The 19,450-nt window shown below is 62.0% G+C and overlaps 2 protein-coding genes across 4 annotated transcripts in view; one reads left to right on the top strand and one right to left on the bottom strand.

The window, feature by feature from the left end:
• LOC122547887 (uncharacterized) overlaps positions 1–11,871 on the bottom strand; it is a 79,537-nt gene extending 67,666 nt beyond the window's left edge. The window contains exon 1 of the mRNA XM_087978992.1: positions 11,081–11,871. Within this exon, the coding sequence (XP_087835118.1) occupies positions 11,081–11,512 (432 nt within the window). The 5' untranslated portion in view covers positions 11,513–11,871. The remainder of the gene's footprint in view (positions 1–11,080) is intronic.
• A 4,422-nt stretch (positions 11,872–16,293) lies between these two features.
• The window catches only part of LOC148140676 (butyrophilin subfamily 1 member A1-like), a 39,663-nt gene continuing 36,506 nt past the window's right edge, over positions 16,294–19,450 (top strand). The window contains exon 1 of one of the 3 annotated variants that reach the window (XM_087979525.1): positions 16,294–16,433. In XM_087979525.1, coding sequence (XP_087835651.1) covers positions 16,400–16,433 — 34 coding nt within the window. In that variant the 5' untranslated portion in view covers positions 16,294–16,399. The remainder of the gene's footprint in view (positions 16,434–19,450) is intronic. The other 2 variants (XM_087979523.1, XM_087979524.1) reach the window with 2 other exon arrangements.

Genomic DNA, 19,450 nt, shown 5'->3' on the forward strand with positions numbered 1-19,450 from the left:
CCCTCACACCCCCACAAGACACCCCCAACCCCTCACACCCCCACCCCCCTCACACCCCCACCCACAGACACCCCCACCCCCCTCACACCCCCTCACACCCCCACCCACAGACACCCCCACCCCCCTCACACCCCCACCCACAGACACCCCCACCCCCCTCACACCCCCACCCACAGACACCCCCACCCCCTCACACCCCCACCCCCCTCACACCCCCACCCACAGACACCCCCACACAGACACCCCCACACAGACACCCCCACCCCCCTCACACCCCCACCCCCCTCACACCCCCACCCACAGACACCCACACCCCCCTCACACCCCCACCCCCCTCACACCCCCACCCACAGACACCCCCACCCCCCTCACACCCCCACCCCCCTCACACCCCCACCCCCCTCACACCCCCAACCACAGACACCCCCACCCCCCTCACACCCCCACCCACAGACACCCCCACCCACAGACACCCCCACCCCCCTCACACCCCCACCCACAGACACCCCCACCCCCCTCACACCCCCACCCACAGACACCCCCACCCACAGACACCCCACCCACAGACACCCCCACCCCCCGCACACCCCCACCCCCCGCACACCCCCACCCCCCGCACACCCCCACCCCCCTCACACCCCCACCCACAGACACCCCCACCCCCCTCACACCCCCACCCACAGACACCCCCACCCACAGACACCCCCACCCCCCTCACACCCCACCCACAGACACCCCCACCCCCCTCACACCCCCACCCACAGACACCCCCACCCCCCTCACACCCCCACCCACAGTAACCCCCACCCACAGTCACCCCCACCCCCCCCCACACCCCCACCCACAGACACACCCACGCACAGACACCCCCACCCTCCTCACACCCCCACCCACAGACACCCCCACCCACAGACACCCCCACCTCCCTCACACCCCCACCCACAGACACCCCCACCCCCCTCACACCCCCACCCCCCCTCACACCCGCACCCACAGACACCCGCACCCACAGACACCCCCACCCACAGACACCCCCACCCACAGACACCCCCACCCCCCTCACACACCCACCCACAGACACCCCCACCCACAGACACCCCCACCCCCCTCACACCCCCACCCCCCTCACACCCCCACCCACAGACACCCCCACCCACAGACACCCCCACCCCCCTCACACCCCCACCCACAGACACCCCCAACCCCCTCACACCCCCACCCACAGACACCCCCACCCCCCTCACACCCCCATCCCCCTCACACCCCCACCCACAGGCACCCCCACCCCCACCCCCCTCACACCCCCCTCACACCTCCACCCCCCTCACACCCCCACCCACAGACACCCCCACCCACAGACACCCCCACCCACAGACACCCCCAACCCCCTCACACCCCCACCCACAGACACCCCCACCCCCCTCACACCCCCACCCACAGACACCCCCACCCCCCTCACACTCCCACCCACAGACACCCCCACCCCCCTCACACCCCCACCCACAGACACCCCCACCCCCCTCACACCCCCACCCACAGACACCCCCACCCCCCTCACACCCCCACCCACAGACACCCCCACCCCCCTCACACCCCCACCCACAGACACCCCCACCCCCCTCACACCCCCACCCACAGACACCCCCACCCCCCTCACACCCCCACCCACAGACACCCCCACCCCCCTCACACCCCCACCCACAGACACCCCCACCCCCCTCACACCCCCACCCACAGACACCCCCACCCCCCTCACACCCCCACCCACAGACACCCCCACCCCCCTCACACCCCCACCCACAGACACCCCCACCCCCCTCACACCCCCACCCACAGACACCCCCACCCCCCTCACACCCCCACCCCCCTCACACCCCCACCCACAGACACCCCCACCCCCCTCACACCCCCACCCACAGACACCCCACCCCCTCACACCCTCACCCACAGACACCCCACCCCCTCACACCCTCACCCACAGACACCCCCACCCCTTCACACCCCCACCCGCTCACACCCCCACCCACAGACACCCCCACCCCCCTACCCCCCTCACACCCCCACCCCCCTCACACCCCCACCCACAGACACCCCCACCCACAGACACCCCCACCCCCCCTCACACCCCCACCCACAGACACCCCCACCCACAGACACCCCCACCCACAGACACCCCCACCCCCCTCACACCCCCTCCCACAGACACCCCCACCCACAGACACCCCCACCCCCCACACACCCCCACCCACAGACACCCCCACCCCCCTCACACCCCCACCCCCCTCACACCCCCACCCACAGACACCCCCATCCACAGACACCCCCACCCACAGACACCCCCACCCACAGACACCCCCACCCCCCTCACACCCCCACCCACAGACACCCGCACCCACAGACACCCCCACCCCCTCACACCCCCACCCCCTCACACCCCCACCCCCCTCACACCCCCACCCACAGACACCCCCACCCCCCTCACAACCCCACCCACAGACACCCCCACCCCCCTCACAACCCCACCCACAGACACCCCCACCCGCCTCACAACCCCACCCACAGACACCCCCACCCGCCTCACAACCCCACCCACAGACACCCCCACCCCCCTCACACCCCCACCCACAGACACCCCCATCCACAGACACCCCCACCCCCCTCACACCCCCACCCACAGACACCCCCACCCACAGACACCCCCACCCCCCTCACACCCGCACCCACAGACACCCCCACCCCCTCACACCCCCACCCACTCACCCCCCCCCCAACCCCCCTCACACCCCCACCCACAGACACCCCCACCCCCCTCACAACCCCACCCACAGACACCCCCACCCCCCTCACAACCCCACCCACAGACACCCCCACCCACAGACATCCCCACCCCCCTCACACCCCCACCCACAGACACCCCCACCCCCCTCACATCCCCACCCACATACATCCCCATCCCCCCTCACACCCCACCCACAGACACCCCCACCCCCCTCACACCCCCACCCACAGACACCCCCACCCCCCTCACACCCCCACCCACAGACACCCCCACCCCCCTCACAACCCCACCCACAGACACCCCCACCCCCCTCACAACCCCACCCACAGACACCCCCACCCCCCTCACAACCCCACCCACAGACACCCCCACCCACAGACACCACCACCCCCCTCACACCCCCACCCACAGACACCCCCACCCCCCTCACACCCCCACCCACAGACACCCCCACCCCCCTCACACCCCCACCCACAGACACCCCCACCCCCCCTCACACCCCACCCACAGACACCCCCACCCCCCTCACACCCCCACCCACAGACACCCCCACCCCCCTCACACCCCCACCCACAGACACCCCCACCCCCCTCACACCCCCACCCACAGACACCCCCACCCCCCTCACACCCCCACCCACAGACACCCCCACCCCCCTCACACCCCCACCCACAGACACCCCCACCCCCCTCACACCCCCACCCACAGACACCCCCACCCCCCTCACACCCCCACCCACAGACACCCCCACCCCCCTCACACCCCCACCCACAGACACCCCCACCCCCCTCACACCCCCACCCACAGACACCCCCACCCCCCTCACAACCCCACCCACAGACACCCCCACCCCCCTCACAACCCCACCCACAGACACCCCCACCCACAGACACCACCACCCCCCTCACACCCCCACCCACAGACACCCCCACCCCCCTCACACCCCCACCCACAGACACCCCCACCCCCCCTCACACCCCACCCACAGACACCCCCACCCCCCTCACACCCCCACCCACAGACACCCCCACCCCCCTCACACCCCCACCCACAGACACCCCCACCCCCCTCAAACCCCCACCCACAGACACCCCCACCCCCCTCACACCCCCACCCTCAGACACCCCCACCCCCCTCACACCACCACCCACATACACTCCCACCCCCCTCACACCCCCACCCACAGACACCCCCACCCCCCTCACACCCCCACCCACAGACACCCCCACCCCCTCACACCCCCACTCACAGACACCCCCACCCCCCTCACACCCCCACTCAGACACCCCCACCCCCCTCACACCCCCACCCACAGACACCCCCACCCCCCTCACACCCCCACCCACAGACACCCCCACCCCCCTCACACCCCCACTCCCCTCACACCCCCACTCACAGACACCCCCACCCCCCTCACACCCCCACCCACAGTCACCCCCACCCCCCTCACACCCCCACCCACAGACACCCCCACCCCCCTCACACCCCCACCCCCCTCACACCCCCACCCCCCTCACACCCCCACCCATCCCACCCCCCCACCCACAGACACGCCCACAACCCTCACACCCCCTCCCCCCTCACACCCCCACCCACAGACACCCCCACCCACCCCCACCCCCTTCACACCCCCACCCACAGACACCCCGACCCCCCTCACACCCCCACCCACAGACACCCCCACCCCCCTCACATCCCCACCCACAGACACCCCCACCCCCCTCACACCCCCACCCACAGACACCCCCACACCCCTCACACCCCCACCCCCCTCACACCCCCACCCCCCCTCACACCCCCACCCACAGACACCCCCACCCCCCCTCACACCCCCACCCACAGACACCCCCACCCCCCTCACACACCCACCCACCGACACCCCACCCCCCTCACACCCCCACCCACAGACACCCCCACCCCCCTCACACCCCCACCCACAGACACCCCCACCCCCCTCACACCCCCACCCACAGACACCCCCACCCCCCTCACACCCCCACCCACAGACACCCCCACCCCCCAGACACCCGCACCCACAGACACCCCCACCCCCCAGACACCCCCACCCCCCTCACACCCCCACCCCCAGACACCCTCACCCCCTCACACCCCCACCCCCAGACACCCCCACCCCCCTGACACCCCCACCCCCCTGACACCCCCACCCCCCTCACACCCCCACCCCCAGACACTCCCACCCCCCTCACACCCCCACCCCCAGACACCCCCACCCCCAGACACCCCCACCCCCCTCACACCCCCACCCCCCTCACACCCCCACCCCCAGACACCCCCACCCCCAGACACCCCCAGCCCCCTCACACCCCCAGCCCCCTCACACCCCCACCCACAGACACCCCCACCCCCCTCACACCCCCATCCCCAGACACCCCCACCCCCATCCCCCTCACACCCCCACCCTCACCCCCCTCACACCCCCACCCACAGACACCCCCACCCCCCTCACACCCCCACCCACAGACACCCCCACCCCCTCACACCCCCACCCACAGACACCCCCACCCCCTCACACCCCCACCCACAGACACCCCCACCCCCTCACACCCCCACCCACAGACACCCCCACCCCCCTCACACCCCCACCCACAGACACCCCCACCCCCTCACACCCCCACCCACAGACACCCCCACCCCCCTCACACCCCCACTCACAGACACCCCCACCCCCCTCACACCCCCACCCACAGACACCCCCACCCCCCTCACACCCCCACCCCCCTCACACCCCCAGCCCCCTCACACCCCCACCCACAGACACCCCCACCCCCCTCACACCCCCACCCACAGACACCCCCACCCCCCTCACACCCCCACACCCCCTCACACCCCCACCCACAGACACCCCCACCCCCCTCACACCCCCACACCCCCTCACACCCCCACCCACAGACACCCCCACCCCCCTCACACCCCCACCCACATACACCCCCACCCCCATCACACCCCCACCCACAGACACCCCCACCCCCCTCACACCCCCACCCACAGACACCCCCACCCCCCTCACACCCCCACCCACAGACACCCCCACCCCCCTCACACCCCCACCCACAGACACCCCCACCCCCTCACACCCCCACCCACAGACACCCCCACCCACAGACACCCCCACCCACAGACACCCCCACCCACAGACACCCCCACCCCCCTCACACCCCCACCCACAGACACCCCCACCCCCCTCACACCCCCACCCCCCTCACACCCCCACCCCCAGACACCCCCACCCCCCTCACACCCCCACCCACAGACACCCCCACCCCCCTCACACCCCCACTCACAGACACCCCCACCCCCCTCACACCCCCACCCACAGACACCCCCACCCCCCTCACACCCCCACCCCCCTCACACCCCCACCCACAGACACCCCCACCCCCCTCACACCCCCACCCAGAGACACCCCCACCCCCCTCACACCCCCACACCCCCTCACACCCCCACCCACAGACACCCCCACCCCCCTCACACCCCCACACCCCCTCACACCCCCACCCCCCTCACACCCCCACACCCCCTCACACCCCCACCCACAGACACCCCCACCCCCCTCACACCCCCACACCCCCTCACACCCCCACCCACAGACACCCCCACCCCCCTCACACCCCCACCCACATACACCCCCACACACCTCACACCCCCACCCACATACACCCCCACACCCCTCACACCCCCACCCCCCTCACACCCCCACCCACAGACACCCCCACCCCCCTCACACCCCCACCCACAGACACCCCCACCCCCCTCACACCCCCACCCACAGACACCCCCACCCCCCTCACACCCCCACCCCCCTCACACCCCCACCCACAGACACCCCCACCCCCCTCACACCCCCACCCACAGACACCCCCACCCCCTCACACCCCCACCCACAGACACCCCCACCCCCCTCACACCCCCACCCACAGACAACCCCACCCACAGACAACCCCACCCACAGACAACCCCACCCCCCTCACACCCCCACCCACAGACACCCCCACCCCCCTCACACCCCCACCCACAGACACCCCCACCCCCCTCACACCCCCACCCACAGACACCCCCACCCCCCTCACACCCCCACCCACAGACACCCCTACCCCCCTCACACCCCCACCCACAGACACCCCCACCCACAGACACCCCCACCCACAGACACCCCCACCCCCCTCACACCCCCACCCACAGACAACCCCACCCACAGACAACCCCACCACCCTCACACCCCCACCCACAGACACCCCCACCCACAGACACCCCCACCCCCCTCACACCCCCACCCACAGACACCCCCACCCCCCTCACACCCCCACCCACAGACACCCCTACCCCCCTCACACCCCCACCCCCTCACACCCCCACCCACAGACACCCCCACCCCCCTCACACCCCCACCCACAGACACCCCCACCCCCCTCACACCCCCACCCACAGACAACCCCACCCACAGACAACCCCACCCACAGACAACCCCACCCCCCTCACACCCCCACCCACAGACACCCCCACCCCCCTCACACCCCCACCCACAGACACCCCCACCCCCCTCACACCCCCACCCACAGACACCCCTACCCCCCTCACACCCCCACCCATAGACACCCCCACCCACAGACACCCCCACCCACAGACACCCCCACCCCCCTCACACCCCCACCCACAGACAACCCCACCCACAGACAACCCCACCCCCCTCACACCCCCACCCACAGACACCCCCACCCCCCTCACACCCCCACCCACAGACACCCCCACCCCCCTCACACCCCCACCCACAGACACCCCCACCCCCCTCACACCCCCACCCACAGACACCCCTACCCCCCTCACACCCCCACCCACAGACACCCCCACCCACAGACACCCCCACCCCCCTCACACCCCCACCCACAGACACCCCCACCCACAGACACCCCCACCCCCCTCACACCCCCACCCCCAGACACCCCCACCCCCTCACACCCCCACCCCCCTCACACCCCCACCCCCAGACACCCCCACCCCCCTCACACCCCCACCCACAGATACCCCCACCCCCCCTCACACCCCCACCCACAGACACCCCCACCCCCTCACACCCCCACCCACAGACACCCCCACCCCCTCACACCCCCACCCACAGACACCCCCACCCCCTCACATCCCCACCCACAGACACCCCCACCCCCTCAGACCCCCACCCACAGACACCCCCACCCACTCACACCCCCACCCACAGACACCCCCACCCCCAGACACCCCCACCCACAGACACCCCCACCCACAGACACCCCCACCCCCCTCACACGCCCACCCCCCTCACACCCCCACCCACAGACACCCCCACCCCCCTCACACCCCCACCCACAGACACCCCCACCCCCCTCACACCCCCACCCACAGACACCCCCACCCCCCTCACACCCCCACCCACAGACACCCCCACCCCCTCACACCCCCACCCACAGACACCCCCACCCCCAGACACCCCCACCCCCCTCACACCCCCACCCACAGACACCCCCACCCACAGACACCCCCACCCCCCTCACACCCCCACCCCCCTCACACCCCCACCCCCCTCACACCCCCACCCACAGACACCCCCACCCCCCTCACACCCCCACCCACAGACACCCCCACCCCCCTCACACCCCCACCCACAGACACCCCCACCCCCCTCACACCCCCACCCACAGACACCCCCACCCCCCTCACACCCCCACCCACAGACACCCCCACCCCCCTCACACCCCCACCCACAGACACCCCCACCCACAGACACCCCCACCCCCAGACACCCCCACCCCCCTCACACCCCCACCCCCCTCACACCCCCACCCACAGACACCCCCAACCACAGACACCCCCACCCCCCTCACACCCCCACCCACAGACACCCCCACCCCCCTCACACCCCCACCCACAGACACCCCCACCCCCTCACACCCCCACCTTCAGACACCCCCACCCCCCTCACACCCCCACCCACAGACACCCCCACCCCCTCAGACCCCCACCCACAGACACCCCCACCCCCTCAGACCCCCACCCACAGACACCCCCACCCCCTCAGACCCCCACCCACAGACACCCCCACCCACTCACACCCCCACCCACAGACACCCCCACCCACAGACACCCCCACCCACAGACACCCCCACCCCCCTCACACCCCCACCCCCCTCACACCCCCACCCACAGACACCCCCACCCCCCTCACACCCCCACCCACAGACACCCCCACCCACAGACACCCCCACCCCCCTCACACCCCCACCCACAGACACCCCCACCCCCTCACACCCCCACCCACAGACACCCCCACCCACTCACACCCCCACCCACAGACACCCCCACCCACAGACACCCCCACCCACAGACACCCCCACCCCCCTCACACCCCCACCCCCCTCACACCCCCACCCACAGACACCCCCACCCCCCTCACACCCCCACCCACAGACACCCCCACCCACAGACACCCCCACCCCCCTCACACCCCCACCCACAGACACCCCCACCCACAGACACCCCCACCCCCCTCACACCCCCACCCACAGACACCCCCACCCCCTCACACCCCCACCCACAGACACCCCCACCCCCAGACACCCCCACCCCCAGACACCCCCACCCCCCTCACACCCCCACCCACAGACACCCCCACCCCCCTCACACCCCCACCCCCCTCACACCCCCACCCACAGACACCCCCACCCCCCTCACACCCCCACCCCCCTCACACCCCCACCCACAGACACCCCCACCCACAGACACCCCCACCCCCCTCACACCCCCACCCACAGACACCCCCACCCCCCTCACACCCCCACCCACAGACACCCCCACCCCCCTCACACCCCCACCCACAGACACCCCCACCCCCCTCACATCCCCACCCACAGACACCCCCACCCCCCTCACACCCCCACCCACAGACACCCCCACCCCCTCACACCCCCACCCCCAGACACCCCCACCCCCCAGACACCCCCACCCCCCAGACACCCCCACCCCCCTCACACCCCCACCCACAGACACCCCCACCCCCCTCACACCCCCACCCACAGACACCCCCACCCCCAGACACCCCCACCCCCAGACACCCCCACCCCCAGACACCCCCACCCCCCTCACACCCCCACCCCCCTCACACCCCCACCCACAGACACCCCCACCCCCCTCACACCCCCACCCACAGACACCCCCACCCCCCTCACACCCCCACCCCCCTCACACCCCCACCCACAGACACCCCCACCCCCCTCACACCCCCACCCACAGACACCCCCACCCCCCTCACACCCCCACCCACAGACACCCCCACCCCCTCACACCCCCACCCCCAGACACCCCCACCCCCAGACACCCCCACCCCCAGACACCCCCACCCCCCTCACACCCCCACCCACAGACACCCCCACCCACAGACACCCCCACCCCCCTCACACCCCCACCCACAGACACCCCCACCCCCCTCACACCCCCACCCACAGACACCCCCACCCCCTCACACCCCCACCCACAGACACCCCCACCCCCTCACACCCCCACCCACAGACACCCCCACCCCCTCAGACCCCCACCCACAGACACCCCCACCCACTCACACCCCCACCCACAGACACCCCCACCCACAGACACCCCCACCCACAGACACCCCCACCCCCCTCACACCCCCACCCCCCTCACACCCCCACCCACAGACACCCCCACCCCCCTCACACCCCCACCCACAGACACCCCCACCCCCTCACACCCCCACCCACAGACACCCCCACCCCCAGACACCCCCACCCCCCTCACACCCCCACCCACAGACACCCCCACCCCCCTCACACCCCCACCCCCCTCACACCCCCACCCACAGACACCCCCACCCCCCTCACACCCCCACCCCCCTCACACCCCCACCCACAGACACCCCCACCCACAGACACCCCCACCCCCCTCACACCCCCACCCACAGACACCCCCACCCCCCTCACACCCCCACCCACAGACACCCCCACCCCCCTCACACCCCCACCCACAGACACCCCCACCCCCAGACACCCCCACCCCCAGACACCCCCACCCCCCTCACACCCCCACCCCCCTCACACCCCCACCCACAGACACCCCCACCCACAGATACCCCCACCCCCCTCACACCCCCACCCACAGACACCCCCACCCACAGACACCCCCACCCCCCTCACACCCCCACCCACAGACACCCCCACCCCCCTCACACCCCCACCCACAGACACCCACACCCCCCCCCCCCCTTTCCCCACTCCGAGTGCAGTCAGTAGAGCAGCCCACCTTGTGAGAAGCCACAGCGTCCTGGATCCTCCTGGCCGGCTCCTCCTCCTGCTGCTGCTGCTGCTGGGCGCTGTCCTCCAGGCACCGGGAACACAGCAGCGCCCTCTCCGCCTCCCAGTAGTGGCTGTAGGGCTCCCGGTGCCGAGGGCAGCGCGGCTGGGCGGCCGGGCCAGCCTCCCTGGCGCTGCGGAGCTGCTCGACAGCGCAGCGGAGGGCATGCACCGGCCTGGTGCTGCGGTCAGGGATGGGCTGGCGGCACTGGGGGCAGGAGGGCACCGCGGTGGGCATGCTGTCCCAGTAACCGGTGATGCAGAGCCGGCAGTAGGTGTGCCCGCAGTCCAGGGTGCTGGCGTCGGACAGCAAGTGCAGGCAGATGGGGCACTCCAAATTCTCAGTCAGGCTGACAGCCTGCTGCTGACCCCCCTCAGCCATCAGCTCCCTCTCTCTCTCTCTCTCTCCCACCTCAACTTTCACTTTCGGAGGACTGCTTCTCTTTCAAAAATAAAAGTTAACAAAACACAAATGCAACCACACAAAAAAAGATATACGTTCGCTTTAGCTGTGATTAAACCCGGAGTAATTCCAAAACGAAACAACAAAATCTCAAGGCAAACTTCAGAAATTACAAATACATTGCCGAACAAGCAACGCTTTCACTTTGCTGCTGCAGTGCAGTTCCGCCTCAATTTTCTGGGCTTTTTTTTTCCCCCAGATTTACCAGCAGTTTAGTCATGCAACTCTGTCGTCCTCCCTCCTCCCCTCTCCCCTCTCCCCTCTCTCTCAATGTCGCCTGATGAACCCTCCTCCCTTCCTCTGTACCTCAGTTTGTTACAGGAAGACAGGAAGAATTCATATCAACATTCATGCGCCCTCAGCTATCGCTGGGGGCCGAGCCAACATTTCCTCGCCCAATCCCTCCCTCCCTCCCTGAGACCGGGCGAATCGGGAGAGGAATGCTCGCCCCTCCGCCCCATGCCTGATCGGATTACTCATCACACACTAGCTCCCACCACCCCCCCCCCTTCAAAAGCCAGCCAAGAATCTATCTTCAGTAACATCATTTGGAGCAGCAGGTGTTGGGGACTGGGGTGGACAAAAGTTAAAAGTCAGGAGACAGTGAGGGCTGCAGATGGGTGATGATCAGAGTCAAAATGTGTGTGGTGCTGGAAAAGCACAGCAGATCAGGCAGCATCCGAGGGGGAGGAGAGTTGACGTTTCTGGGGCAAAAGCTCTTCATCAGGAATTCCTGGTGTTGTAGAACAGAGGGTCCTAGGGTTCAGGTACATAATTCTTTGAAGTTTGCATTAGGCAGGCTGGTTAAAGAGGCATTAGTCGCTTTCATTGCTCAGCCCTTTGAATGCAGGAGTTGGGAAGTCATGTTACTGAAGTTAAAAACATCGCACCCCACCAGGTTGTGGTCCGACAGGTTTATTTGGAAGCTCCAGACTTTCAGAGCGCTGCTCCTTCATCAGGTAGCTGTGGAGCAGAAATATGGTAGATGGGGTTCAATTTGGATAAATGTGAAGTATTGTGTTTTGATACAACAAACAAGGGTATGGTCTTCCCCTGCCTCCGCAGGAATTGTAAAACCTGTGCCCACACCTCCTCCCTCACCTCCATCCAAGGCCCCAAAGGAGCCTTCCACATCCATCAAAGTTTTACCTGCACATCCACTAATATCATTTATTGTATCCGTTGCTCCCGATGCGGTCTCCTCTACATTGGGGAGACTGGACGCCTCCTAGCAGAGCGCTTTAGGGAACATCTCCGGGACACCCGCACCAATCAACCACACCGCCCCGTGGCCCAACATTTCAACTCCCCCTCCCACTCTGCCGAGGACATGGAGGTCCTGGGCCTCCTTCACCGCCGCTCCCTCACCACCCGACGCCTGGAGGAAGAACGCCTCATCTTCCGCCTCGGAACACTTCAACCCCAGGGCATCAATGTGGACTTCAACAGTTTCCTCATTTTCCCTTCCCCCACCTCACCCCAGTTCCAACCTTCCAGCTCAGATCCATCCTCATGACCTGCCAATCTCCCTTCCCACCTATCCACTCCACCCTCCTCTCTGACCTATCGCCCTCATCCCCACCTCCATCCACCTATTGCACGCCCAGCTACCTTCTCTCCAGCCCCACCCCTCCTCACATTTATCTCTCCACTCTGCAGGCTCCCTGCCTCTATTCCTGATGAAGGGCTTTTGCCCAAAACGTCGATTTTTCTGCTCCTTGGATGCTGCCTGGCCTGCTGTGCTTTTCCAGCACCACTCTAATCTTAGATAGTGTTGTAGAACAGAGGGACCTAAGGGTTCAGGTACATAATTCTTTGAAGTTTTGTGTCACATATAGACAGGGTGGTTAAAGAGGAGTTTGGTGTAGTTGCTTTCATTGCTCAGCCCTTTGAGTACAGGAATGGGGAAGTCATTGTTGAGGTTGTTCGGGACATTGGTGAGGCCTGTTCTGGAGCACTACGTCCAGTTCTGGTCGTATTATTAAGCTGGGGTGGGTTCAGATTTACCAGGAAGTTAATGGATGTGTAAGGTTTGAGTTCTGAACAAAGGCTGGGGCAGTTTTTAACTGGAGCATAGCAGGTTGAGAGGTGACCTGACAGAAGTTTATAAAATAATGAGGGAATAGAGACAGAGTTAATGGTAGCTGTCTTTTCCCTAGGATGGGGGGGACTTCAAGACTAGGGGCACATTTTTAAGGTCAGAGAAGAGAGATTTTGAAAAAGACACAAAGGACAAGTTTTTTTTTTACACGGAGGGTTGGTCGCATGTAGAATGAACTTCCCGAGGAAGTGGTGGACGTGGGTATAGCGTTCAAAAACACATTTGGACAGGTACATGAATAGGAAAAGTGTAGAGGGAAATGGGCTATGATCAGGCAGGTGGGACTAGTTCAGGGTAAAAACAATGACTGCAGATGCTGGAAACCAGATTCTGGATTAGTGGTGCTGGAAGAGCACAGCAGTTCAGGCAGCTTCCTATGAGCAGTAAAATTGACGTTTCAGGCAAAAGCCCTTCATCAGGTGGGACTAGTTCAGTTTGGCATAGACTGGTTGGACCGAAGGGTCTTTTTCCCTGCTGTATAATTCTCTGACAAAGGGGGGAGTGGTTCTAGAAATTAACAGACCCTTTGTATATCATGGAAGAACCTTAGACGAGCAGACTTAAGACACTCTGCACTCACTACACACACACACACACACTTTCTCACACTCACAACCCCCAACCCAGACAGACATACACACACTTTCTCATATTCACAACCTCCAACCCAGTCAGACACACACACATACACTTTCTCATACTCACAACCCCCAACCCTGACAGACACACACACACAGACAGACACACACACTTTCTCATATTCACAACCCCCAACCCAGACAGACACACACACACAGACAGACACACACATACACTTTCTCATACTTACAACCCCCAACCCAGACAGACACACACACACAGACAGACACACACACATACACTTTCTCATACTCACAACCCCCAACCCAGACAGACACACACACACAGACACACACACACACTTTCTCATACTCACAACCCCCAACCCTGACAGACACACACACAGACACAGACACACACACACTTTCTCATACTCACAACCCCCAACTCAGACAGACACACACGCACACTTTCTCATACTCACAACCCCCAACCCTGACAGACAGACACACACACACACACTTTCTCATATTCACAACCCCCAACCCAGACAGACACACACACACTTTCTCATACTCACAACCCCCAACCCAGACAGACACACACACACACACACTTTCTCATACTCACAACCCCCAACCCAGACAGACAGACACACACACACTTTCTCATACTCACAACCTCCAACCCTGACAGACACACACACACACATACACTCTCTCATATTCACAACCCCCAAGCCAGACAGACACACACACAGACACACACACATACACTTTCTCATACTCACAACCCCCAACCCAGACAGACACACACACACTTTCTCATACTCACAACCCCCAACCCAGACAGACACACACACACACACTTTCTCATACTCACAACCCCCAACCCTGACAGACACACACACATACACTCTCTCATATTCACAACCCCCAAGCCAGACAGACACACACACACACACATACACTTTCTCATACTCACAACCCCCAACCCAGACAGACACACACACACTTTCTCATACTCACAACCCCCAACCCAGACAGACAGACACACACAGACACACACACATACACTTTCTCATACTCACAACCCCCAACCCTGACAGACACACACACATACACTCTCTCATATTCACAACCCCCAAGCCAGACACACACACATACACTTTCTCATATTCACAACCCCCAACCCTGACAGACACACACTCAGACACACACACACATACACTTTCTCATACTCACAACCCCCAACCCTTACAGACACACACACACAGACAGACACACACACATACACTCTCTCATATTCACAACCCCCAACCCAGACAGACACACAGACAAAGACCCACATGCACATATATTTTGTGGGGTGAATTTGTACTTGCAGGGTTACATTGTACTTTGCTCAAAAACTGCATGAATTTATGTAAAACTCTGTTATCTCACTTTTTAGATTAGAATCAATCTAAACATCAGGCCATAGACAGAGAACACATGGGGCTAACACCTTCAACATATTGTCCAGCTATCACCATTGTTAACAGCTAACCCGAGAATGCAACTTTAAAAGAAAAAAGGTTTTGTGATTTACACATGAAAGAAGTGAAACTATCACTGTATTCTAACAGATGAAAGGCTTAACAGACAATCAATTTTTCAGTGTATAATTTCAGTTACATCACACTGCAAATGTTTGCTATAAATTCTGTTACGATCGAGCCCTCCACAATCACCTGATGAAGGAGCGTCGCTCCGGAAGCTAGTGCTTCCAATTAAACCTGTTGGACTATAACCTGGTGTTGTGTGGTTTTGAACCTTAAGATAGTTTGTGTTATTTACCCCACCCACCCCCCACCCGGTAACCTTGGTAGGACTGAGGGAATTGCTTGGTCATTTCTGGGTTTTACTATCACTTTCCATTTCTGGGAGGAGAAATTGCTTGACCCTGCCGGGAACAAGCGCTCGGTTTGGGAAAACGAAACAAGGCCGAGCAGTTGTGCGAACTTGGCCGGCTTTCAACCCCCGTGTGGCGGCCGGCCCCTCTGAGCTCTGATTGGTTTCGGATTGGGGCAGGAAGCTGCAGAAAAACACTGCTCAGCTCCTCCGGGGGGAGGGAGCGACTTCAAGATGACTGCAGTGGGGTGGTCGGTTCCACCCTCCGGTAAGTGCACCGAGGGTCTTCCCTCAATGCCAGACTGTTTGGATGTACGCTGTTTATAAAACTGAGCCGGTAACAGAGCGGTGAGTGAGTGAGTGGGACACACACACATACACAGAGCGATGGGGCCAGCCCTTTGCTGGGAGGGAACCGGCCCAGTTCTGCACTGTATGGTATAACCAGGGTGAGCTGGAGCACTGTCTTACCCGGCAACAATCCAAGGAACAGCACAGTACAACCGAGGACAAGTATAAATAGCACAGTATAACCAGGGATACTGGTTTTGGAATACTCCTTGATGGCTTTGACATAAAGGGCTTCCCTTCTCAAAAGATTTTTTTTTAAAAAAAACGATCATTGTCAGAGGCAGTTAACATTTTCATTTGTGAAGGGCTCTGACCCCTTCGAAGCTACATTTGTGAAGCGACTGGGGTGGGAGGTATGCTCGCCTTTACTGGTCAGAGCATTCAGTACTGGAGTTGGGAGGTCACGTTGCGGCTGTACAGGACATCGGTGAGGCCGGCTCTGTAATATGGCATTCAATTCCGGTCTCCCTGCTATGGGAAGGATGTTGTGAAACTTGAAAGGGTCCAGACGAGAGTTACAAGGATGTGGCCAGGGTTGGAGGATGTGGGCTACAGGGAGAGGCTGAACAGGGCTGGGGCTGTTTTCCCTGGAGTGTCGGAGGCTGAGGGGTGACCTTATAGAGGTTTATAAAATCATGAGGGGGCATGGATAAGATAAACAGGCAAGGTCTTTTCCCTGGGATCAGGGAGTCCAAAACTAGAGGGCACAGGTTTAAGGTGAGAGGGGAAAGGTATAAAAGGTGTAAGGGGCAACTTTTTCACACAGAGGGTGGTACGTGTATGGAATGAGCTGCCAGAGGAAGTGGTGGAGGCTGGTACAATTGCAACATTTAAAAGGCATTTGGATGGGTATGTGACTAGGAAGGGTTTGGAGGGATATGGGCCGGGTGCTGGCAGGTGGGACTAGATTGGGTTGGGATATCTGGTCAGCATGGACGGGTTGGACTGAAGAGCCCGTTTGCGTGTTGTACATCTCTATGATCCTTTGAATCTGAATTCAGTAAAAACCTGGAATTAAGAATCTAAAGATGGCTGTGAAACAGTTGTGAATTGTCAGAAAAGTCCATTTGGTTCACTCCTGCCCTTTCGGCATCCTTCCCTGACCTGGCCTCCTTGAGACTCCAGACCCACAGCCATGTGTAACCGGTTGCCTCTTGACTGCTCTCTGGACAATACACATTGGCCTAGCTAGCAACGCTCACAATCCATGTATGAATCAAGTGAAAAGAGCAGGAGTAGGCCATTCAGCCCGTCAGGCTAGGTACATCATTCCACAAGATCGTGCATTAATTCCACTTGCATGTCTGTTCAACCACACCCCCCAACGTCCACAGTATTGATTCCTTCATAGACCAGTAACATTACTGCCCCAGCTTTGAGTATATGGGATGACCCAAAATGGGCAATCTCATTACTGTGAGCCTCAGGAAGACCAATCAGTTTTAAGTAAAGAAAAGAATTTTCAATTGAAAGGAATTGCATGGCAAATTTTAGAATTTCTACTGTAAAATACATATTAAAACAACATCAACCAAATAGTATTTAGTCAGCAATTACTACAGTGAGCTGTAAAAAAAGATGCTTCTTTGTAACCTCTTAACACAGCGCCAGGTTGAGACATTACACCACATCAGACTCTCATTGAGGTGTAGCTTCCTCCAACAGTGCGTCAGCCTGACTTGCCAGCTCGAACAAACAGCTCTCATCCACACATCGTCCGCTGACTGTTGAAACCCCAGAAACATCCTTGATCCTTCTCACTTGCTCCACCCCCACCTCCCGATTGCCTGCCTTCCATCTCTGCATTCCAAGTGGATTAATTTTTCCCGAACAAGATCCACCAACTTCGGATCAAATAATGGGAACCATGGTCCAGATGTCGAGTTGTCTACCAGGGCCACTGGAGTAAACAGCTAGTGAGGCCTTGTCTTTTTTTTTAAATTGCAACAATTGAAACAGCCTGACCGGGTGTGGTCAATCTCCTGCAGAAGCAGGATCTTTGGTTTTAACTTTCAGTAGCAGAAGCTGCTGGGTTTATGAAAGGCTGCCACATCCCCCTCTGTCTCTGCTACAGCTGAAGGCTGGAGTTCCCTTGCTCAGAATTGTTTGTTGATGTTCTTTCCTCCTGGATTGGAGAACTGCATGTGAGACAATCCATTTTCTGAATTTTCCTTTTTGCCAAGGGGCGTATTTATGGGGTGTTGCTAATTAATTAGTAATAGCTACTGCATCTATTGTTCTCTTGTTCCAGTTTCTTCTCCCTTTTGTTGTATTTTAACTATAGTGGATGAATAAAGTGTATTTTCGTTTAAATCCAGTTTGACCAATCGGATCGCATGTGGAATGCAACACCTTACATTTACCTTTTTAAAATAAGAAAATGTTAGGGTCTAAACTATCTTCTGAATAGTTTCGAGGGGGTTCGGTCTGGTTTATAACACCATGGTGAAAGCAGCCCTGACTCAACAGGTTCAGGACAAGCCTGGGCTGCTCCCCAGTCAGGATCAAATCTGGGAGCTCTGTAGAAACCCCTCATGTGCCCGTGGAAAGACACACAGCACCTTACTAAGGACTGTTTCCTCTCCAGACAGTGAGCAGACTGATCACTTTCACCTTGGTAAATCGTCAGCAGATCGCTTTTGGCTCGGTGTGTGAGCAACCAATCACTTTTGGCTCTGATGTGAGCAGCAGATCACGTGACATTTGGGGATTTTTTTGCAGTATTTAACTAAATAAATTAATGTGCTGAAGACTCTGAAGTGCAACTTGAACCCACTATCTTCAGATGTAAGATCATGGAAAGAGGCCATTCGACCCATCGCATCTGCACTGACCCTCCAAAGAGTATCTCACCCTGAACCGCCCCAACCCCCATCCCCATAACCCCACACTTTCCCATGGTCAGCCTACCCAGCCTGTAGATCCCGAGACACT

This window comes from Chiloscyllium plagiosum, unplaced genomic scaffold (assembly GCF_037043375.1).
Source record: "Chiloscyllium plagiosum isolate Xiang-an unplaced genomic scaffold, Cpla_swu_hap1 HiC_scaffold_35, whole genome shotgun sequence".
NCBI classification, from domain to species: Eukaryota; Metazoa; Chordata; class Chondrichthyes; order Orectolobiformes; family Hemiscylliidae; genus Chiloscyllium; species Chiloscyllium plagiosum.